Source organism: Heteronotia binoei, chromosome 3, assembly GCF_032191835.1.
Source record: "Heteronotia binoei isolate CCM8104 ecotype False Entrance Well chromosome 3, APGP_CSIRO_Hbin_v1, whole genome shotgun sequence".
Lineage (NCBI taxonomy): Eukaryota > Metazoa > Chordata > Lepidosauria > Squamata > Gekkonidae > Heteronotia > Heteronotia binoei.
In genome coordinates this window covers 49,887,737-49,910,589 of record NC_083225.1, presented here as the reverse complement: position 1 = coordinate 49,910,589, position 22,853 = coordinate 49,887,737, and the positions used below count along the sequence as shown (strand labels likewise).

The 22,853-nt window shown below is 40.7% G+C and overlaps 2 protein-coding genes across 8 annotated transcripts in view; both read left to right on the top strand.

Moving 5' to 3' along the window:
• LIMS1 (LIM zinc finger domain containing 1) overlaps positions 1-12,167 on the top strand; it is a 77,289-nt gene extending 65,122 nt beyond the window's left edge. For 3 of the 6 annotated variants that reach the window (XM_060233771.1, XM_060233769.1, XM_060233767.1), the window contains exons 4-10: positions 964-1,084; positions 3,287-3,436; positions 4,213-4,363; positions 5,901-5,993; positions 7,310-7,358; positions 8,035-8,110; positions 8,836-9,030. In XM_060233771.1, coding sequence (XP_060089754.1) covers positions 964-1,084; positions 3,287-3,436; positions 4,213-4,363; positions 5,901-5,993; positions 7,310-7,358; positions 8,035-8,110; positions 8,836-8,983 — 788 coding nt within the window. In that variant the 3' untranslated portion in view covers positions 8,984-9,030. Of the gene's footprint in view, positions 1-963; positions 1,085-3,286; positions 3,437-4,212; positions 4,364-5,900; positions 5,994-7,309; positions 7,359-8,034; positions 8,111-8,835; positions 9,031-10,122 lie in introns of those variants that run through there. The other 3 variants (XM_060233772.1, XM_060233770.1, XM_060233768.1) reach the window with 2 other exon arrangements.
• A 2,906-nt stretch (positions 12,168-15,073) lies between these two features.
• The window catches only part of LOC132568192 (E3 SUMO-protein ligase RanBP2-like), a 42,042-nt gene continuing 34,262 nt past the window's right edge, over positions 15,074-22,853 (top strand). For both annotated transcript variants that reach the window (XM_060233766.1, XM_060233765.1), the window contains exons 1-3: positions 15,074-15,250; positions 17,308-17,375; positions 17,772-17,883. In XM_060233766.1, the coding sequence (XP_060089749.1) occupies positions 15,176-15,250; positions 17,308-17,375; positions 17,772-17,883 (255 nt within the window). In that variant the 5' untranslated portion in view covers positions 15,074-15,175. The remainder of the gene's footprint in view (positions 15,251-17,307; positions 17,376-17,771; positions 17,884-22,853) is intronic.

The window sequence follows — 22,853 nt, the reverse complement described above, 5'->3', positions numbered from 1 at the left end:
CTCAATCTCCTTTTGTCCTCAAGACCAGCTATGCGTGCGTTCTCAAAGGAAGAGACAGCCTGGTGGATGGTGTGCCTCCATGCTTTGCGATCTGAGGCTAGGTCAGACCACTGGTGATGGTTGATGCGACAGGTGCCAAGGGATTTCTTCAAGGAGTCCTTGTACCTCTTCTTTGGTGCCCCTCTATTTCGATGGCCGGTGGAAAGTTCGCCATACAGAGCAATCTTGGGAAGGCAGTGGTTTTCCATCCTAGAAATATGCCCTGCCCAGCGCAGCTGCGTCCCAGTTTTAACTGGATAGGGAAATTTCTTCTCTCAATAGAAGATCTATCCCCTTTTCTTGACCTGAATGGGAGTCTTTGCCTATCCACTTTTCCTTGCCAACATTCCCCCAGTTCTCTGTCTGTATTAAACTGCTCTCAGTCAGGGCTGAATTTTGAACAAATTCTCCTCTGTATCCAGTTCAGAAGTGTGACTGCTCAACTGATGCTAACTGATCAGATCTCTTGGAACAGCCTGTCACTCAAGGCTCTCTGGCTCTGTGAAGAATTAACCCTTTGCAGTTCCATATCTGTTTATACAGCATTTCTAAGCTTTAAAAAGTGCAGTCTGTTACAACACCTTTCTCCATCAGAAAAAGTCATTCTCTGTTGAAGGAAAACTTGCTGGAAGAGAGTTATAGGATCTACCTTACTGTTTGCAACGTATTACCCTGTAATTTTTTTTTTTGGGGGGGGGGGACTCAGCTGAGTGAAAATCAGATACCAGATTTAGTACAGATAAAATGCCCAGTTAAACAGAAATTGTCTGAATGTTAGTTAAGGATGATGCATGGATGGAATTTGTCTGAATATTAGTCAAGGATAATGCATGGCAGGAGAACTTACTCAGAGAAGTAATCAGATAGCATCTTAAATTTAAAATTAGCCATTTTTGTAATATCCTATTATGCATTTACTTGCAGGGGAGTTCATTATTGGTCGTGTCATTAAAGCAATGAACAATAGCTGGCATCCAGAATGTTTCTGCTGTGATATCTGCCAACAGGTACTGGCAGACATTGGATTTGTGAAGAATGCTGGCAGGTAGATCATCAAAGTTTTTTTTTCTGTTATCTATGAGCATAGCTTGATTCTAAGGTTACATTTTTATGACTTTATCCTATTAAAATATGCTGCCAAAATTATGGCTGCTGTTTAATTAGAGGTTGCTGTGCATTCTGTGTGAATTTCCTGCTATAGCACCTGTGATGAACAGGAGGCTGTTCTGTCCCTGAAGGGAAAAACAATTGCTCAACTGTTTTATCCCTGAGCCTTTGGGAGTGCTGCTACAGCATCCAATCCCCTTTCAGAGAAGGGATGGAATGTTGAAGGGAAACACAGCAGGAGTTAATTCACCTCTGCCTCAGGGAAAGAGCAAGCATAGTTTGGGTCTGCCTCAGCAAGAGAGCAGTTTGAAGGGTAGCTCTGCCTGATAGCATGGCAGAGTGGTTTCACTCTACCTCTGGGAGACAACAGAATACCCAGTTGTGAGGCCTGTCTCTGGTGATGAGCAGACCTTATACAGTTTAGTCTGACTCTTGGGAAAGGACAGGCTGGTACTGATGGAATCCTGTGTGTGAGAAAGGTCCAACGTGAAGAGAATTCAACCACACTCTGGAGCCATAACTAGCTAAGTGCCTCAGCCAGGCTCAGACCCGTAGCCATGGGGGGGGGGGGCATGGCCCCCCAACCCCCCTTGGACCTTTATGGCCCCTTTATTCCCCAGCCCCCGCGCTCCATACCGCTTTGGCGGCCCCCACCCCACTCGGCGGGCACCTGCCTCCCCCTCCCTCCCTCCCAATTCACCAACACTGCGAAACAGGGAACAGCGGGCTTCAGGGGCTCTTTCAAGATGCCCCCGCGGTCACATGACCGGCAGGAAAAGCCGCTCCGAGGCCTGCAGTTCATATGCTGGTTTTTCTTCGCGCTTAGCAAGTTCAGCACTGGCTGCCCAGCACTGAACATCCTGAGTGCACCAGAAAGCCAGCCTCGGAACCGCCGGCCTCAGAGCAGCTTTTCCCGGCGGTGGGGTCTTGATAGAGCCCCTGAAGCCCACTCTTCCCTGTTTTGCAGAGTTGGTGAGTTGGGAGGGAGGGAGGGGGAGGTGCCGTGCGGAGGGGGGCAGGGCCACCAGAGCAGGCGCGGAGATCAAGACCAGAGTGGGGGCCACCAGAGGGGGGCCCTCCATCCAAATTTTTTTCCCATGGGCCCCCCACCTGGAATTTTCTGGCTATGGGCCTGCTTCTCCTTTAACTGAAAACCTGATTTGTTCTTTAAATCTGTAAATAAATAAATCTTCTTGGGGTGTTTTTGCATACAACTGCTGCCTCAGTGATTTCCATGTTCTTGCTCACAACAAAACTTAACCTCATGGTAGCAAACCAGAAATTTTTACACTAGTTTCCTTAAGAACATCTTTGTGACTGAGGGGAAAGTTTACAGTTCTAAACAAACCTGTTCTCTCAAAATCATCAGAGGCTGTGTGGGTCACCTCAGCTGGAACCTTGTCTTGGAAAACAAATCCCATCCTTATTGTTGCTGAGTTAAGTTGAGACAATATAACATGTATACACAATCACAGTACACACTAACTGGCACTTCCAAGCCAATGTTCCAGATCCTCTGCCCCTCTCCAAACATAAAGCTTTTAGTTCTTCAGCCAGTTTTGTTTTTGCATGGTAACCCATATACACCCCACAAACTACAAAAACCAATAATACTATAAAAGCTGTGAGGGAATGAATCCAGTAATCATGACACTCCCAATTTAACCTGTGCATATAATAATTTTTAAGTCTCAGAGACATGCATACAATAATAGCATTACCCATGCTAGTACTAAGAATGTGAACACATAAAATCCAAATAAAATGATATAGTTTTAATCTTGACTGCTCATAGGGTGTTGTACTAGATGACCATTAGGTCTCTGTATCAGTTCTACAGTGCTATAATTACATAAACTAGTATTCTGGTTTGTGGGTAAAATTACACTGGATCAGAGTGTTCAGGATTATTTTATACCCTAACTATTTTAGTACAGTTCTCCCCTGCCCCCTCCCAAGACTGACTCTTACCCATGCCTCTCTTATATGAATGTTTGTCATGCTGTTTGAAGAACTTTAGTCTTCCTTGCAGGATGTCATTAAGTGCTCAAGTTCAAGCAAATGTTCAATGTTTTGATCTTTGTAGTAGATATCTAGGTAACATTATATTGCTTTTTCCCCCTTCCTTGATTTATGCTAGGCATCTTTGCCGTCCCTGCCACAATCGAGAGAAAGCAAGGGGCCTTGGCAAGTACATTTGCCAGAAATGCCATGCAATTATTGATGAACAGCCTCTTATCTTCAAGAATGATCCCTATCATCCAGATCACTTCAACTGTGCTAACTGCGGGTAACAAAACCAAATGGCTCTTTAAAAAAAATAACGTTTTGTTTTGCATTAACATTTTGCACCAGTTTTAAATGTGCTATAATCAGGTCTGAATGTAAAACATATCAAAGGTTTAGCGGTGAATAAAGTACATGCCTTATCCTTAGCCACTGTAATTCTTTCAACAAGGCCTTTTTTGATGGGATGAGCTTGATTCATCTGGCTTTGTTATTTGCATACAACTTGTGCCTCAGTGATTGCCATGTTCTTGCTCACCACAAAACTTAACCTCATGACAGCATTAGGCCTGCTAATGGTGATACAGATCGGGCTTCACTTTAATTCTGGTTTCTCTAGTTGGCTCATTATGGTGGAAGCATCTGAAGCACAGCATTACAGGACCAGATCTGCACTTGCATTTCCTAAACAGGATGCTAATGCACCAGGGAGGGGGGCATTCATTTTGCTCTAGAAGCATGCTGGTTGTCCAACATGGATGGACTTTTAATCAGTGTTTACTAGAATCAGAAGCAAAATTCACCTTCAAGTCTTGGTGATTCTCCCAGACACAGAGGTCTGGATCCTTCAGTGTTAAAAGCATGAAAGTGGCTGTTTTTCAAGAATCATTTCATTGGGCAGCATTCATGCCATTCTGCTGGAATATACATTACAGTTTTTAATTTAACATATTGTCATAAACTTTTTTTTCCTCTGGAACATCCCCCAGTGGAAACATATCTCTGCACCCTGGTTTCTGAATTTTCATTTCTATCCATTTATCTTTGTGTCATTAACAGAAAGGAGCTTACTGCTGATGCTCGGGAATTAAAGGGGGAGTTGTACTGCTTGCCTTGCCATGACAAAATGGGGGTCCCCATCTGTGGAGCATGCAGGAGACCAATTGAAGGAAGAGTGGTGAATGCAATGGGCAAACAGTGGCACGTTGAGGTAAGCATATGCATACATTCTGATTGGAAAAATAATTAGATAGCACAATGGAATCTTCAGAAATGGTTACTAGTTGTCACGCCATTTTGTAAGCTGTGATACATTAAAGTAGGCAAAGGCTGATCACTTAAAATATATATAAAGCTCTCCTGCTTTTTAAAGTGTCTATTTTTAGTAAGACAAAGAATCAGAAATGTTTTATTAATAAAGATTAACATTCTTTGGAAATGCACTTAAGTTGTTTCAGTGGCATCAGTTTCGTTTGGTTAAGGTAGCAGATTGAAAGGATATTTGCTTACCATTTATTGGCTTGAATCTCACAGTATATCTCAGCTGGCGGAAGGGATTCCATCAGCAGAACAAAGCTGTGTCACCTTCCCTGCTTCACTGCAGCCCAGAATGATCCCTGAATTGCTGCTCCTAAAAGAACAGGGACAGCAGGAGGAGGGAGTCAGAGGTCTACTCCTGGAGGGAATTAATGAGAAATGCCCACCTTCCTTTAGAATAATTGTTCTGCAAGATCATAGCCATTCTTTATTAATTACTCAGTAATTTATAATTCCTGTCTCTTTATTTTTGCTGTATCTTGAGAAGGGAATGCACTATTTACTTGAATATTTACTAGGGTTTGTTGTTGTTTTGTTTTAACAAGTATACCATAAAAAAGCCACAGTCATCTTAAACTCACATATGTCCAATAATTTTAAAAACCCTTCTTATGTAGGGAGTGTGTGTCATTTTATATGCAGGGTTGCCTTCCTTTCAAGTAAATGTACCAGTCAGAGGCCTCCTGGTGAGCTTTCTTCCTAAACAACATTTTAATGAAGGGCTTACTGACATCAGCTCTACTGTGCTGCGCTGATCAAACACAGCACATGCAAAAACTTGTGCATCATGGTATTATTTACAAAGGTGCATTTTGATATTTAACCAGCATATAGTAAAAGGAGGGTACGTTGCTGTGCAGAACTTACAGACTATGTTGTATTTCACTTAATATAATCACTTATTGTTTATCTTCCTTAAAGCAATATCATCTTGAGGCTAATAAATTTCATCATAAAGAGTAGTTTGGAATGGAATTGAGGGATATCTAAGACTGTTTTGGCAATCTTAATTACCAAATACATTTTAATTTTTTTGTGTGTGATAGGCCAGTGTTTTAAAATATGTTTATAAATGAGGGGTAGTCTTGGAAAGATGAATTCAAGTATGATATATTAAAGTGAAGCTTAAATGACATATATAATGTATATAGAGTGACATAGTGACTGATTCTTTTAAATAGCTTCAGAAGAAATTAGCTGGACTCTGTGGAGGTTTCACTGGTGTTAGAGGAAGGAAGAGAAATCACTGTAGCCCCCTGACAAATATGGCTGTTTTTCTATATGGGACCCTTGATTTCTCACTGTGTCTTTGGAGAGGATAAAGGTAGCTGCTAGGGGAAGCAGGGATAGGTGCACTCCCGCTAGTGAAATGCTCGGAAGATTCAACCCAATGACTTTAATAGATAATCCAATATGATTTTTCTTTGCAGCATTTTGTTTGTGCAAAGTGTGAGAAACCATTCCTGGGCCACCGCCACTATGAGAGAAAGGGGCTGGCATATTGTGAAACCCATTACAATCAGGTATGGTTGCATCTTGCCTTGTAATGATATAGCTTTCAGCATGTTGAAGTCTCAGTTCTTCCCTTTTTATGTCTTGTAATAAGTGATTAAATGAAAAATTACATTGATGTGAAACTCAGCACCATTCCAGCATTTCATGATAGGGAGACTTGGAATGAGAATCTGTTGTAAAAGCTTTGAAGTGTATTATATTCTGCCTTTGATGTGACATTCTGATGTTTTTTCTTCTTGGTTTCTTCACTCAAAACACATTTGGGAAGATGGTTTGTTTTCAGCTGGAAACCATAACTGGTTTACATAAAGTTTTTGCAGCTTAAATAACAGTTTTGAATTTGGATGAATTTTTGTTTCCATTTGTTTCAGCTCTATTTGTGTATAAGTATTAAAACATTATGACTATGTGGAAAGCAGCATGAGAAAAACTATATAAGCATGGGCTAAAAATACTCATATAGTAAAATCCAGACTATTCTAAGACGTTGCATCAGGGGTTTGTGTGTACATGAGTTTACTAATTTATTCACTCATTACCAAGGTTATACAAGTCATCACTTATTTGATGCTGAAGGTATATCCTTCCATAGCCTGCTTCAAAAAACAAAGTAACATTTAATAGGTTTGGATTAGTCTGTGAAACTCTATATTCTGTATTAACTCCCACTTGGGAGTAGATACAGAATCATTCCTTTATGGTGCACCACCAAGTGGTAATTTCTGGTTTTGATTTGTATGTTATAATACATTCATAAAGTTTACACTATAATGCCAGACTCAAATGTCTTTACAGCATGTTGACTCAAGGTGGGTTGTAAGAAAAAAACAAATCCCTTATTTTAGAATTTAAATGTTCCTGTGTATTTCTCTTTTAATAAAAGACTTTTCAGTTTTCCTTCTACGTTTTCAGTGGATAAAGTGCAATTTGTGAGTGCCTGGGTAAAATTAAGGAGGAGGAGACACTGTCAAGAACCAATTAGCCTGATGCTTTAGGGTGATCCTGCATTGAGCAGGGGTTGGACTAAATTGTATGGCCCCTTGCAACACTGATTCTGTGACTGATCTGCAGAAAACAAAAACCCAGAAACAATAAGAAAACAAACAGTAAGAAAATAATTACATTATTAACAATTCAGTCCTGCTGAGTGTTTATTTTTAAATAGATTGCATCAGCTCCTTTCTTGTTACAATGAGGAAATAGCAATGCTGCCATGATATGTGTATAATTAATTTTAAAAAGCGCATGCACACAGATGTTCAACTGGTTTTATTTCTCAAATGCTATGGATGGGTGATTCTTAAAATGTTTTTCATGTCCCCAGCTGTTTGGTGATGTTTGCTTCCACTGTAATCGTGTGATTGAAGGAGATGGTGAGTTCTCATTTGCTTACTTTTTTTAAACCATTGCAGCAAAAAGCATTTTAGTGAAAACAATTAAAGGGGGGGAAAGTTCACCACAGATATCTGGTTGAGTGCATTTCAAAAGAAAATGCAGAATGGTGCTGTTGCAGTGAGATACATAAAGGTGGATTCATTCACTTCCATCACTAGCTTTCAGGCTGAGTTCTATTGAAGACTTATTTCTCAAACTTACAACCCTTCCTGAATTATAAGAACAGTAAAGTATACAATGATAACAGAACTTTAGGGAACTTGCACTGGTGTTACAATCAGGTATGCCTGTGTTCAAGGCTCTTTTGCAAATTACATCAGGAACTCATTTGCAAATTAGGCCACACCCCCTGACACCACCTTTGTTTTGCACAGGGCATTTTTTTGCGGAAAAAGCTCAGCAGGAACTCATTTGCATGCCGGAATGACATTCCTGTGTGTTCAGGCTCAAAAAAACCCCCTGTGTCTGTAAATGTTTAGGTTTGGGATGCAGAATATCTAGATTGGTTTCAGTGTGCATACATGATTGAAAGGCTTCACAAGTATGTTAAATATACCCCCCAAAAGCCAGCTATTCTCTGTATTATAGCAAATGTGCTTTAGCTGGACAAATGGCAACTTTGGCTAAACTTGTAATTTCTCTGCTCTTTCCTAGTTGTCTCAGCCTTGAATAAGGCCTGGTGTGTCAACTGCTTCGCGTGCTCCACTTGCAACACTAAGTTAACTCTCAAGTAAGTGTATGGTGTGTTTCTAATAATGAAAGCAGTAGTGCCATCACCTACATCACTGCTATAGGGAGACTTGCTTTTATCAGGAAGGAAAATAACAAGACCTGCATTTGTTCCAACATGGTTCCTAGGTTACATCCCTGAATACCGTCTTGGTTTATTAAGAGCCTTTATGAACTATGAAGTATATGATGTGCTGCTCCCTTTCCCCCAGAGGGTGCATACACAGAAGCATAAATTCCTTAACCATGGCAATAAAAACAAACCCGGCATGAAGCAGAGCAGTTCAATATGTATGTTTAGGACTGCTACATACATGCTGAAGTTAGCAGGCATGCCATAATGATATAAGGTGTATACCCAGCAGCGCATGAGAAGCAAATGTTTTTGAATGGTGCCCAATGGCGCACACTGGATTTAGTCAGAACTCATTGGAGACTCCCACAATGTGTACAAGCTTTTGTTTAAATGTTTGCTTTTCATACAGTGGACAGGGGACATGCACAGTCTTCACACTTAGGGATACACTTCTTTGCTTCCCAATCTTGCAATGATGAAATCATTATTAGTGTAATAATACAGCCTTTAACAAGAGGTGCAAGCATCCTTTCCTATTAATATACTTACCATTTTCACCCTTTCTGTATTCTGCTTTCTTTTTACCACTGTGCCTGTATCTTGACTCTTTCCTCTTATCTCTTCTGTTTCTTCCTTGCCCAACCTAAAAGGGACAAGTTTGTAGAAATCGATCTCAAACCTGTCTGCAAACACTGTTATGAGCAAATGCCGGAAGAATTTAAGCGGAGACTTGCCAAACGGGAGAGAGAAGCAAAGGATAAAGACAAAACCAAAAAGAAAAAGCCCATCTGCCTGTAAATGCTTCATTCCTTTCTGCTGCCATCTGTGCTCCTTCCTTCTTCTTGGTTAGTTTTTAGGGAATACCTTAGCTTTCAGAATTTATTGTATGACTTTGGAATCATCAAAAAGCAGCCCAAAGATTTCTGGTATCCAAGTAATGATCTCCTAATTGTAGGTGTGCATGGCCATCCAACGTGTAAGATGCAAATACGTTTCCCTTTAGTAACAGACTGTAGTTAAGTACCACTCCTTTTCTCGAGAATACCTGAGCTGTTCAATGCTTTTTACAGGGGTTGTGTGTGGACTATATGCTACTTACATAAAGTAGTGGTCTTCACTTCTTGGGTCAAGACCATTAAGTGGATTGCAGAAACCCAGTGCTGAGTTGCAGGTCCCCAGTGCACTGCCATTTTTGCTGCTTTTTAGAAGCAGCTGGTGTTCATTGAGCCCTGACCTGGATAGCCCAGCCTAGCTCAGTCTCATCACATTCCAGAAGCAAGATTGGCCCTGGCTAGTATTTGGATGGGAGACCAAGGAATACCAAAGTCACGATGTGGAGGCAGGCAGTGGCAAACCACCTCTGAGCGTCGCTTGTCTTGAAACCCCTGGGGGGTCACCATGTCAGCTGTATCTTGATGGCATGTGCACATGCACGCACACATACAGTGCCCATAGAGCTAAGGTGCATTGTCTCCTGCTTCTCTTATTTTACATTTTTAGCTGGCTTTTGAGGATGAAAATTTCTTTTGCAAAAAAAGAGTATAACTATTTTAATAATGTAAATTGGTGTGTGCTTTTTAGTAAAACAATAAAAGAGAATTTTGTGATATACACTGAGTTGTAAAGATTTCCCCACTCCTCCACTTACAGCTGCCGGAATGGCCTTGGGTTAGCCATAGCTCTCATAGGTGTTGTCCTTGAAAGGGCTGCTGTGAGAGCCCTCTCAGCCCCACCCAACCCACAGGGTATCTGTTATGGGTGGGGGGGGAGAAAATACAGGGGATCGTAAGCCGCTCTGAGTCTCTGATTCAGAGAGAAGGGTAGGGTATAAATCTGCAGTCTTCTTCTTTATGTATAAGTCTAAATTCATTTTTCACAAAAAGCACACACACTTTACCAAAGTTGCCTCTCTTTTTTTCCTTCCTTGATAATTTTAGAAACAAATTTGTGGAATTTGACATGAAGCCTGTCTGTAAGAAGTGCTATGAGAAGTTTCCTCTGGAGCTGAAGAAAAGACTGAAGAAATTAGCAGAAACTTTGGGAAGAAAGTGAGGTTCAGCTTCGGATTTCATCTTGCTGTGCAAAAATTAGGAAACAGTACTGTTGTTACAAAAGACTTACTTTTGTTGAGTCATTGAAACCTAACCAATGCCCTCCCCCATTCCTCTCTGCATGAATAGCTTCATAATGAAATTGTTGCCTGGCCTCCTTGAAAATATACCTCTTAAAATACTTTTTACATCATGCATAATCTCATATCCAATTATTAAAATTCTGTATTTTGCACACACACACATTTGTAGATGCAGACATCATATTTGCAGAGTAAATGTCAGATTACAAACTGGGTCCTTTATATACTGCAGTGATACATTGCAGTGGACAGGGTGTACCACTTAGCATAGTTTTTTGCAGGTGGCCAACTGTACTGAGCCAGTTTGGTGTAGTGGTTAAGTGTGCGAACTGTTATCTGGGAGAACCGGGTTTGATTCCCCACTCCTCCACTTGCACCTGCTGGCATGGCCTTGGGTCAGCCATAGCTCTGGCAGAGGTTGTCTTTGAAAGGGCAGCTGCTGTAAGAGCCCTCTCCAGCCCCACCCACCTCACAGGGTGTCTGTTCTGGGGGAGGAAGGTAAAGGAGATTGTGAGCCACTCTGAGACTCTTCGGAGTGGAGGGCGGGCTATAAATCCAATATCATCTTCTTCTACTGCCCAACGCAGACTTCAGTGGGCTTTGAAGAGTGTATCTCTGCTTAGGAAATCACTGAAAATCACTTCTCTGAGTACAAAGTGACTCAGAGAAACCAGATCAATCTTACTTTTTCACAAAGGTTGGGGGTGGCGGGAGGGGGGAGATGAGGTCAGAAAGACAGAAAAAAACCTCTTGACAGTTTGTAGGAACATAGTATGAGCACATATATGAGAACATGTAGATACATACAGCTAAGAAAATCATCTCTGGATTCAGTATTCCACTAAACTACTCCTAGAACAAATGAGATGGAATAAACTTGGTGAAAGGTTCCAATTTTTGGTGCTAATTTTCATTCTTTGTGCCCTGGTACAGCCAGCCTGAAATATTTAGAATGATTAGATAAGTGCCTACAAATCATGAGTATTTTTTAAAAGGAACAACAATAACAAGTTCTTCTTGATTGCCTGTTTTTGAGCCAATGGAACATTACAGACACATTTTCAGATGGTCTGTTCTTACTCTGAAGGCCAAAAGCTTCTACAGGAACAACAAAACAGCATTCTCAGAAAGCTTAGTGATTGCAAAGGAGAGCTGTTTTAGTCAACTGTAACAGAACCAACCAAAGTCCAGTGGCATGCTGAAAATGTCTGGAACATAGTTCCCCCCTCCCCTTATCATTCTTTGGATATCCATTCTAAAGAAGCCTTTATTTTATAATATGCAGAAATGCTGTACTATTCAACATTTACTAAGGTTTGGCATTTACAGTTCAATCTTCTGTATGTTTACTCAGAATAAGGTCATGCTTTATTCAATGGGTTTATTCTCAATTAAGTGTACATAGGATTGCAACCTTAATCTGTGTTGAACAGAACAAAGTCTGTAGCTCTTAAATGACCTCAAAAAGACTACTCTGGATTGCATAATTTTAGGATTATATGCAAAAGTGGAAAACAGCAATGTTGTGCTGTCACTAGCAAAGCTACTTGAATTTTGCAGGAATCATTCTGTGTAACATACATATTTCCTTATGCTTTTGTATTTTATTTCCTTGTTGTGCCTTATTCTGCCATACTTATGCAATAGTGGTCAAAGTATTTACCCTTTATATACTGTTAATTTTGTATTTTTATGCAGAAAATGTACACAGTATTCCAAAAGATGGCATACATTAAGCTTTTTGGACTTATAAATCCTTTTTAAATGATGGAAGATGCTTGAACTTTCAAGGCATGTTTCTGTGCAGATATTTTAAAATAATACATGAAATAAAATAATCCCAGCTCCTACTGAGTATATACTGTATTAACAGGTCAATAAATAGTGTTATCTACTTCTGATTTTGAAGCCTGTGATGTTAAATAAACTGGGTATTCACCGCTTCCCCCACTGTCTTAAAAGTTTCCAACAAATTAATATATAAAAATCCTTTTTGGAAGATTATCTGAAAGGACATTAAAGATTAATGTTCAATAACCATGATGACAAACTGAAATGAATTCAGGTATTCTGTGCATCATGTGATTTGTGAGAGGCACTACCTAGGTGCTCTGTATGTTCCTATAACTCCTTTTCTCCTTGGGGGATCTGGAACGCTATATTTTTTGGACTGAGGGACATGGTAGTCAATGGACCAGTTTCAACCGACGCATTGTTCAAAGTTGCAGTGGAAAGTTGTCATTTCTGTATGTGGTTATGCTGTTTCCTCTGCTTACATGTGGGGTTATGCTAGCAGGTCGTCATATTTCTTCTAGCATATGGCCAAGGATGAACCCTTTCTGTTCTACCTTGATATGTTGGAAACACTAATTGCTTCCACACAATGACAATTCTCTGCATTTGATGCTGCAAATGCAGAGGCCTGTACAGTGGTAATGGGGTTCTTAAAAACTGGTAACTGCTAGATTGCAATAGAGTTATAACGATCTATTAGTTCTAAATTCCCAGATTTCATTTTTTTAAAGTCTCCAGCCCTTCTTGCAGATGTAGAGTGATCTTTTCCCTTTTATCTCTTATATACACTTTTTAAAGGTGAAAGCTCGAACTAATATTTTGTTGCCTGCAAACCAAAGCAAACCCCAAGCGTAGAAGTGACCACTCTTAGCAACTAGAGTTGTAAATGCCTGCCTGGGAAATTCCTGGAGATTTGGGGGCAATGCCTGGGGAAGGAGTGTAGTGGTGATGTAATGCCATAGAATCAGATCTCAAACGCTGCCATTTTCTCTAGGGGAACTGATTTTCATTATCTGAAGATCAACTGCAATAATAAAATTTCAGGCCCTATCTGGAGGTTGGTAATCCTACTAACAACTGTTTGAGGAAAAGTTAGGCAATTACGCCTACCTGTGGGGGCATTACTTAAAACATGCATGGGGGAGGGGCTTTTTGACTGTTTTAAAGCAACACATTAACCACTGAAACACAAGGATATGTAAAGAATTATCAGTTCCTTGTGGGGGGGGGCAACAGTGGGAGGGATTCTAGTGTCCTGGCCCCACTGATGGACCTGATGGCACCTGGTTTTTTGGCCACTGTGTGACAGAGAGTGTTAGACTGGATGGGCCATTGGCCTGATCCAACATGGCTTCTGTTATGTTCTTATGATATTCAGTACAGGTTCCAGTGTTCTGAATATACAAATTCCGAAGTTCCATTTATTCCAGGTCTCGATGAAAACTTCATATCCCAGTCAATACTCAATATTCTATTTTTAAAACTTTATTTAAATTTAGTCTAGTTATACTTGAACAGATTAAATAAAAACAAACCAGAATTGTAGAGAAAATACTAGCATATGTAAGATGCGTGAATAAAAAGAACATCCCTTCTACTTGCATTAAAAGATAAAATGCAACTTCCAAAATTCTTACCAAGACTTCACAGAAAAAATAAGATCACATCTTCAGAACCAAGATTTGAGATTGTTAGGTATCTGAGGAAGTGTGCCTGCACAAAACTATGTATTAGCTAAAACAAGAAAAATGCATGTGTGGGGGTTTACACAATTCTAAAAGCAGCAGTATGTCTTCAGGCTAATACACAATACAGCATACTGGTAGGGAGGGAAGATATTTGCAGTAAATCCAAGTAGAGGATCCCCATTTGTGTGGGGCATGTTGTCCTTAAAATTGCCAGTTTACTGCAGAAACTGTAGAATTCAGTTTACAATTGACTGCAGAATTCAGTTTACAGTTTGTACTGAGGTAGAGTACTTGTCAGCATTCTTCTGATTCACAGAACTTAGGTTCAGAATTCCCTCACAGCTTTTGACCTACCCTTCAAGACAGCATTAAATTTCAGTGCTCCACATTGATCCTTTTGAGCTTCATTTCTCCAAAACTGAGGCATTTTCTTTCCGTTTCTATTTCTCAGACTGACTGTATGAATTTTCTTCCTGTAAATAATCATTTTGCCCCCAAACCAACCATTTTAAACAAAACAAGATAAAAATGATAAACGTTGTTCCATTTCCATACATCGATTTTTAAAATATATGGTAATTACTCCAAACAGCTGAAGAAAAATACAGTGACATGGTTTAATGAAACGAAATCACCGATGAATGGAATCGTATCAATCTAATGTAAATTGCAATTAATATTGGAATTCACTTGGATATTCTGCAATAACTACTCTTAACTCCGTTTCTTGTAAGTGCTTACATACAGCTCAAATAAAACTCGAGAGAAAAAAGGCAGTAAATAAGGAAGTCCTAAATCTGTGTTAGATATCCAAACGTTGGAAATGCTTGGGGGAAGCCTGCGGTCCCTCAGAAACGAAGAACTAAAGCTACTGTATCTGAAGCAGCGTGCGTACAAACGAAAGGTTATACCTCAAATAAAACTTGGTTGGCCTTAAAGGTGCCATTGGACTCAAACTTTGTTCTAAGGCTTCCCGTCTGCTTCCCTGTATTTGTGTTTACGAAGAGAGCTGAGCTGCCCGAGGCTATATATCTGTAAATCCAAGTAAATCCTAACGGGCCTCAATCCCAAGAAAGCACGCGGCAGAACTACCGACAGTTAACGCGTAACGTTCCCCGGGGCGGGGGAGAAAAAACTCCACCCATTTCTGAAGGGAGTATTTCACTTCCGCCTACTTAGCACCGTTTCCGGCGCGTGGGCGCTGGCGTCACCCTCCTTTTTAATCGCGCCATTTGTCGCGCGCGGTGGCGTCATTGCCTTTCCAGACGGCGTTTTCTGACGGCCGGCGGGGGCTTCGGTTGAAGCACTTCTCCGTGACGACGCTTAGGAGGCAGCCGCGGGCCCGGCTCGGCGCGGCCTTCCTCGGTGGCCACCATGATGAGGCGCAGCAAGGCGGAGGTGGATCGCTATGTTTCCTCGTTGCTGGCCTCGGCCCCTTCTCCTAGGGAGGTGAGCGCTGGGGAGTGGGGCGGAGGCGCCTTCTCTTTCCCTTTTCCCTCCCTTCCCGGTTGACCTTTCCCCCCGTTCTCCCTTCGCCGGCGCTCTAGAGCGGTCGAGGACTCATTCCGAGGGTTTGTCTTTCGCCGGGAAGCGCATGGGTCGAAGTACGCAGGCGCACCGGCGTGTGGCCAGCCGGACCGTGGAAGGGAGCGACGGCCGGGGAAGGATTCCTCTCTAGGGTTGCCGATCCCCAGGTGGCGGCAGGGAATCCCTCGGTTTGGAGACCCTCGCCCCGCTTCAGGGTCATCAGAAAGCGGCGGGAATGGAGGGAAATGTCTGTTGGGAACTCTGTTATTCCCTATGGGGACTTATTTCCATAGGAAATAATGGAGAATTGACGCGCGGTATCTGGGGAGAGGCTGTTCTTTGAGATAGAGGCACCACATTTTCAGTATAGTATCCAGTGCCTCTCCTCAAAAGACCCTCCAAGTTTCAAAAAGATTGGATCAGGGGATCCAATTCTGTGAGCCCCAAAAGAAGGTGCTCGTGTCCATTTTTTCCTATGGAGGGAAAGCATTTGAAAAGGTGTGCAGTCCCTTTAAATGTGATGCCCAGAACTCCTTTTGGAGTTCAATTATGCTTGTCACATCCTTGCTCCTGGTTCCATCCCCAATGTCTCCAGGCTCCACCCCCAAAGTCCCCAGATATTTTTTGAATTGGACTTGGCAACCCTACCCCTCCCCCCCCCCAATGTGGCACCTGAAAAGACCAAAAGTGTTCAATCCCACACAGCTGAGCTGTGATTTATCCGCCTGGTTAAGCCTTGACTCACGAAAATTTATGCAGGACTAAGTGGTGTTTAGTGTCTGAGGTGCCTGTGGGGCTCTAGTTTTATTCAGCTGCTGCAGGCTAACGCAACTATCTCTCTTGCTGTTTTCTTTACCCCGTTACTGCAGCTGCTCAGGTTGCCAGAGAAATAAAGCTGTTGATGCAGATGTGCTTGGTGGGCCTTGCTGCTGCTGACAGAGAGTCTTTTAAGTGTGTTTCGGTGTTTCTGGTACTCCCTGGTTTTCTCCCACGCCCAGGGAGGCAGAGCCTGGCAACAATCACGTGCAAATAATTTTAAGTGAATTCATTGGTATATTGCTAACGCTGAGTAAGAATAGTTGTTGGTGATATTTAAGATGGTTTGGTGATGTGTGTGTGTGTGTGTGTGAACAAGCTAGAACAGTTTCAGCTGCTAAATAATACAATGAAGAGCAGTGTCCAAGAATGTTGAAGAATGACAGTCTGCCCCACCAGAAGTTAGTTTCCTTCCTGGTCAGCAGCTCTCTTGTTTGTATCCCATGGCATATTTACCCTATCTCTGTAAACATTTTGGTCATACATGGCTGAATACGAGAAAAGCAAAACTCTGGAGTGGATTCTGTATTGTATTGTATGTCATGTTAAGAAACGTTAGAAAGAGAGTGTGTGTATACAAACATGCTCACTTAAAAATACTCTTAAAAGTCTTCCAGTTGGTCTGCATATCTTATTCAGTCCTAACTAACCTGATGAGGTCAGTATTTTCTAGTTATGGCTGTTTTTGTATAAATCATACAATTGGGTCATTTTTTTTGCTTTGTTTTGAGATCTTTTTCAGGTCCCCCTCATCTGAGGTGCAGTGGGTGGCTGTTTTAGGGACACACCAAGGCTGTGTAACTCCTTCCCATAAGTGATATGTGTAGTTCTACTTTATTGGGTTAAGGAGAGAGGCTTTTGTGGGGCTTTGGATCAAAGTTCTTGTTAAATGCTGTGTGGTTGGATATAATAAGGTGTTCAGCATTATATTTTGATGTTCTAGCTTCATCATACTCTTTTACAGTGTTGAAAGCAGCCTTGATCTTTTGGGGGGTCAAAAAGGGGGTGAGTGCTTGGAAGGTGGCATGCTACCTGCTGTAGTATTCCTGCACTGGCAACTGTAAGTTTGCATTGCTGGTCCTTTTAGGTTAGAGGTATTCTGATGGAATTTCAACTATTCATTGATCAGTTTGTTAACTTTAAAAATGTCTTTTTCTTCTTAGAAATCCATGAAGGGATTCTTTTTTGCTAAGCTCTACTATGAAGCAAAAGAATATGACATTGCTAAAAGGTAATTTCTGTATTTAACAGTCTTCTTCTAAAACCATAAGTGGTGCAGCAAGAGATTTACGGGGCGGGGGCGGGTGTTAGTCCATTTCTTGTTCTTCTTTGTAGGAAATACTGAAATACTAAAGGGAAGAGGGCTTGAAAGTTGTTCAAGTTCTGTAGTTAAAACACTTAAGAAATTTATGTTTTTCTCTCTAGTAAGTTTTCTGTTTGATGAATTACTGGTGTCAGAGTTTATATCCTATATAGGACCAGAAGTCAACATTGCTTAATTATAGAGAAAACATAGAACTTATTAACAGCATCTTGAATGAAACTTGATTGCTCTTAAATGTGCCGCTGGACTCAGTGCTTTGTTGCAGATGAATTGTAATAAACTTACTATGCTATTTTTGTGAAGGTACATATCTTCATATCTCAGTGTCCAAGAAAGAGACCCTAAGGCACATAGATTCTTGGGGCAGCTATGTGAAGCTGAAGATAATATAGAGAAGGCTATTGGGTGTTACAAGGTAAGAAATGAGTGACCCTGAACTTTGTCTACAGTATTACTGTTCCTAGAGGCATTTCTTCAGAAAATGCTAGCAAGCTTGTTTAAGGTAACTTGTGGACAGTTGCCTGGACACTTAGGCTATTATAGTACATTGTCAGATGCCAGTCAGTTAAACCAGAGTATCTCTGTGATGAGTTTCCAAAGATGAAATGGTGATAATTGGATATAATACAGAACTTTTTGCTTAAAACAAGACTACCATCATCCAGAAATCTGGTGTGCTCTATGCTGTGGTCCATCAAGTTGAAGTCAGCCAACCATTAAAATATTAGTGCTGCCCTCATGTTTGTAATTTAAATTAAGTCACAGAAACAAAGTTTATCCATCTTCTGGTGCTATTGTGCAGCATAATGCTTGGTGGATCACAAGTCATGTGAGCCTGCTCTAGGAGTGGGCAGTGACATGGGACATAAAATTATCCAGTACTATGTTCTTCAGTCAAAAAATGTTCTACACACACATGTAATTATAGTCTGCTTATCTAAAGGGGAGCCAGCTGTGGTGTAGTGGTTAAGAGCAGCAGACTGTGATCTGGAAAACTGGATTTTGATTCTCGAATCCTCTACAAACAGCCTGCTGGGTGACCCTGTGTCAGTCACAGTTTTCTCAGAGCTCTCTCAGCCCCACCTACCTCACAGGGTGTCTGTTGTGGAGAGAGGAAGAGAAGGTGATTGTAAGCCGGTCTGAGACTCCTTCAGGTAGTGAAGAGTGGGGTATAAAACCAACACTAATGCTGCTGGTGCTTCTTCATTTATTTGTATTATCAATTTGATAGCAACAGCATACAGTCTGACTAATCTTTGGGATAATTTCTATATGACTGTGTGCTGTAGTTTATTTGGAAATGAAAATAATTTATGATAAATCTAGGTTTTATTAGCCATGTGCTAGATATGGGGAAGAAGTGAATTTGTCCAGACAGAAGGTGCAATCCATAATGGAAACAGGACCAAGAAAACTCACCCTTAACAGCAAGTCATCATCTGCTGTATAATAACATGTAACAAGCGAAAGAAACAATTCTGGTCTTGCATCAAGGAAATAGTTCTGTACTTGACTGATTCTAGATGGAGAGAAGAGGAGAAACCAATAGAAGATCATATCCTTAAGGGGATATTGCAGTGTTTTCTTCTTCCTCTTCTTTTGTCTGGGCTGTTATACTGCGGATCAATCATATTAGATGGGCTAAATGTGGGATAGGTTCAGTTCAGTTTGCTTTATTACGGTCCATGACCAAATACACAGCATAATGCAGGCCAACAACAACCACAGAAAAATTGTAAAAATCAAGATAGACCTAAATAGGTGAAACGTAAAATATTTAAAAAATGTGAAAATAAAATATAGGACATTAGTATTAATAATGAGATATGACAAATAATACAGTAGTGGTCAAACATATTCTAGCTTAATAAATATAGTACATATAATAAAAAATTTAAAAATTATACAGCTCCAGAAAAATATTAACTAGAATACACTGGTTAAAATTACAATCTGTTACCTCAACATTAACTTTTAAGAACCATAAAATGCAATTTGATTGCATGGGAACAAAAATTGGCAACTTTATGCATGGTGTCTGTATTTATATCAGTTTCAGTAGCATTTGTGATGGTATACAAAGTACTCAGGCATTTAAAAAAAGATAAAATACAAGCTTGGAAATATTAAAAAAACAGTCAGTTCAAGACTCTTTCTTTACATAATCCTCACGAATTCTCCTAGCTGCCACCATAAATTTGGCACAATTAATTGTGAATTGGGGATTAAAATCTGATAACAGCATATTTCTGATTTTGAAATCAGAAAACCCGAGACATCCCTCCAACAAAGAATAAATGTACCTGGCTTGTATGCCAGGGTATAGGCCACACCCAAACAGAACATGGTCAATTGTTTCAACTTTATCTGCACCACGACAAACCCACTCAGCCATAGGCACCTTTTTAAAGCAGCCCTCAACGACTGCTGAAGGAAAGATATTGCAACGGGCCATAGAAAAGGCCCTTCTGTGGGATGGTATTGTTAGAGTTGAGAGATAGGGCTGGAGTTAACACATATCTCCTTTGAGGGGGAGCTAGATAATCCGGGACCTTGGCAATAACATTCTGTCTCTCAATGTCTTGTAGTCTCTGTTTGACTATGCCCCCGGCTTGATCCAGGGCCATTATCTGGAGAGATTCAGGTGAAAAGCCAAGCGTAGACAATTTCTGATGGATGGCTCTAACCCAAGAGGAACAATAACTATCCTTTAAAATCAACGATGTGATATTCGTGGGGCAATGGCTGAGATTAAGCCAAGTGGTGATTGAAAGTAGGCTCACCCTAGCCTCTATCCTTAGCGAGCCAGTTTCCAAGCGTAGTACTGCATTGGAAACGCAGGTTGGAAAGTGGAAAATGGCTCTCAAGAATTTGGACTGAATTTTCTCAAGGGAATCAAAGCTTGATAAGGATGGACCCAACATAGTTCCATAAGTGAGTTGGGGTATTGTTTTGGCCAAGTAGAGTTTTAATGCAGCTGGTATAAAATGCCCCCCTTTCGTGAGAAAAAACCTAATGGTGGCCTGGGTCAATTTACGACCAGAATTGGCAATGTATTCGTGGTGAGCCTTCTTTGACCCTGTGGACTGAATCATGACCCCCAAATATTTGTAAATTGTTACCTGTTGTAGACTATGGCCATTTATACTCCATCTCCTTAGTCTGGGTTTTGGGCCAAAAGCCATTACTTTTGTTTTTTGATAATTAATCTTTAAGAGGTTATGATCACAATAAAGACCAAATTGAGCTAATGCCCTTATAAGGCCTACTGGTGTTCTAGACAGCAAGATTGTGTCATCTGCAAAGAGTAAGGCTACCAGTTGCCTATCTGCCAGGGAGGGGGGATGAGTATCGACTAGATGGAGGTTGCTGATCATATTAATAAAGATGACAAAAAGGGAAGGGGCCAGCACTCAGCCTTGCTTGACTCCTTTTAAAGTTGGAATAGGGTCAGTAAGGAGACCTTGTTTATTGCACCTCACCCTAATAGATGTGTTGGTATATAATGCCTGGATCAGGAATAAAAGTCTCCTGTCATTTGAGGTGGTGCTTAACTTCTCCCATAATTTCCCTCTGGGAATGGAGTCAAAAGCAGATTTTAAGTCGATAAAGGCTGCATAAAGAGAAACCGTTCTGCTGGTTGCATATTTGTCTATCAAATGTGATAGAATCAAATTATGTCCCAACGTGGATCGTCCTTCCCTAAACCCAGCCTGCTCATCTACCAAATACCTTTATTGAATCAGCCAGCACTGCAATTTTTCTAGAAGATGGCTAACGTATAGTTTGCCCAGAATACTCAAGAGGCTGATTGGCCTATAATTGGCTGGATTATCCTTCTGCCCAGACTTAAAAAAAGGAATCCCCTGTCAAATCTATTTATGTAAACAATGGGGCCAAGAGAGAGGACCACCAGTCTATATTATCTTTCAATAGATCTGGGGGAATAAAATCAGGGCCTGGAGCTTTGCCTTTTGAGTTTACTGATCAAAATCTAACTTCTCCAACCATCACTGGAGGCCAAGGTGGCAGGTCTGAAAGGGCCTCATGAATCTGGGGAACTGCAGAATGGTGGGGATCAGAATACAGCACTTGAAAAAATGATTCCCAATTCTTGGGGGTGACAAATGAATCAATGGGGAAGATGTCTCTGCAGGAGTGGCTCGAGATCAATTTCCAAAACCCTTTCAAGATCTTCTCCTTGGATGACTGTATAATGCTATTCCACAGCACTTTCATGACCTCACGCTTCTTTGTGGCAATCAGTTGTTTGTATAATTTCTTAGAACATGAAAGATGGTATTGTGCACACAGAGAATCAAGGTTCTTATACGCAGAGTTCTTATATGCATGATACGCTGATTTTAGGTCTCTTCTTGCTTGCTTGCATTCTTTATCGAACCAGGGCTTGGAGACGTTTTTAAATCTACAATGTTGAACAGAAGCATCTTGAAACAATGGTTTTATGAGTTGGAGGAGCTAAATGTGGGATAAGATGCAGTGGATAACTTCCAGTGTTTGTGCATGGTGTATTTGGCTTGTTTTGTCAGTATTAAAACATTACTGATGCTATTTAAATTATACATTTAAATTTTAATCTGAAATTTTTTATATTCAGTTTTTTCTGGAAAACCGCCTTGGGAGTGGCTGCTTTTTCCACAACTTCTATTCCTCCTGCCTTTCTTTAGAAATCTCTGTTTCAGCTGCCAGCAGCTGTCAAGTCAATCTCAACACCATAAACAGTTTGTTTGTTCAACTCTTAGGATCATATCCTTAAGGGGAGATTGCAGTGTTTTCTTCTTCCTCTTTTGTCTTCCTCTGTTATATTGCAGATCAATCATATTAGAAGGGCTAAATGTGGGATAAGATGCAGTGGATAATTAGGACAAGCTAATTGAGCTGAATATAGCACTGTTTCCATGTTGTTCTTGCTTTAATTTGGCTACCTAGTGTTAACATTTATTGGTGTTTTTTTCTGGTTGCTGATACACAGTCTTGAAGTGGTAGAATGATGTGCCCCTTAATTTTGCTGTGGCACTACTTCCCTCTGCTCCAATTTCCTTAAGGTTTTGTGTTTATATCTTTGATAAACATTTTCTGAGAAGACAGAACCAATCACCCTCCCCCAAAAAATTCACTCATAAATATGTGTGGAAACAGTGTTCTTTGCTGTCAGATAACTACTTGAAAATAAATGATGCTAGTTTTTCCTGGCACTTGCTAAAAACATTTGTTCAGGATTATTGGTGACTTTTTTTTAAAGGATTGTTTGATTCTGGTGTCTTAAAAACCTTTTAACTGTTTGTAAGCTGCCTGGAGTGCCTTTGGTTGAGGAAGAGCATGACAAAAAATTTTTAAGGAATGAACTTGCCTACTCTTCCTTTG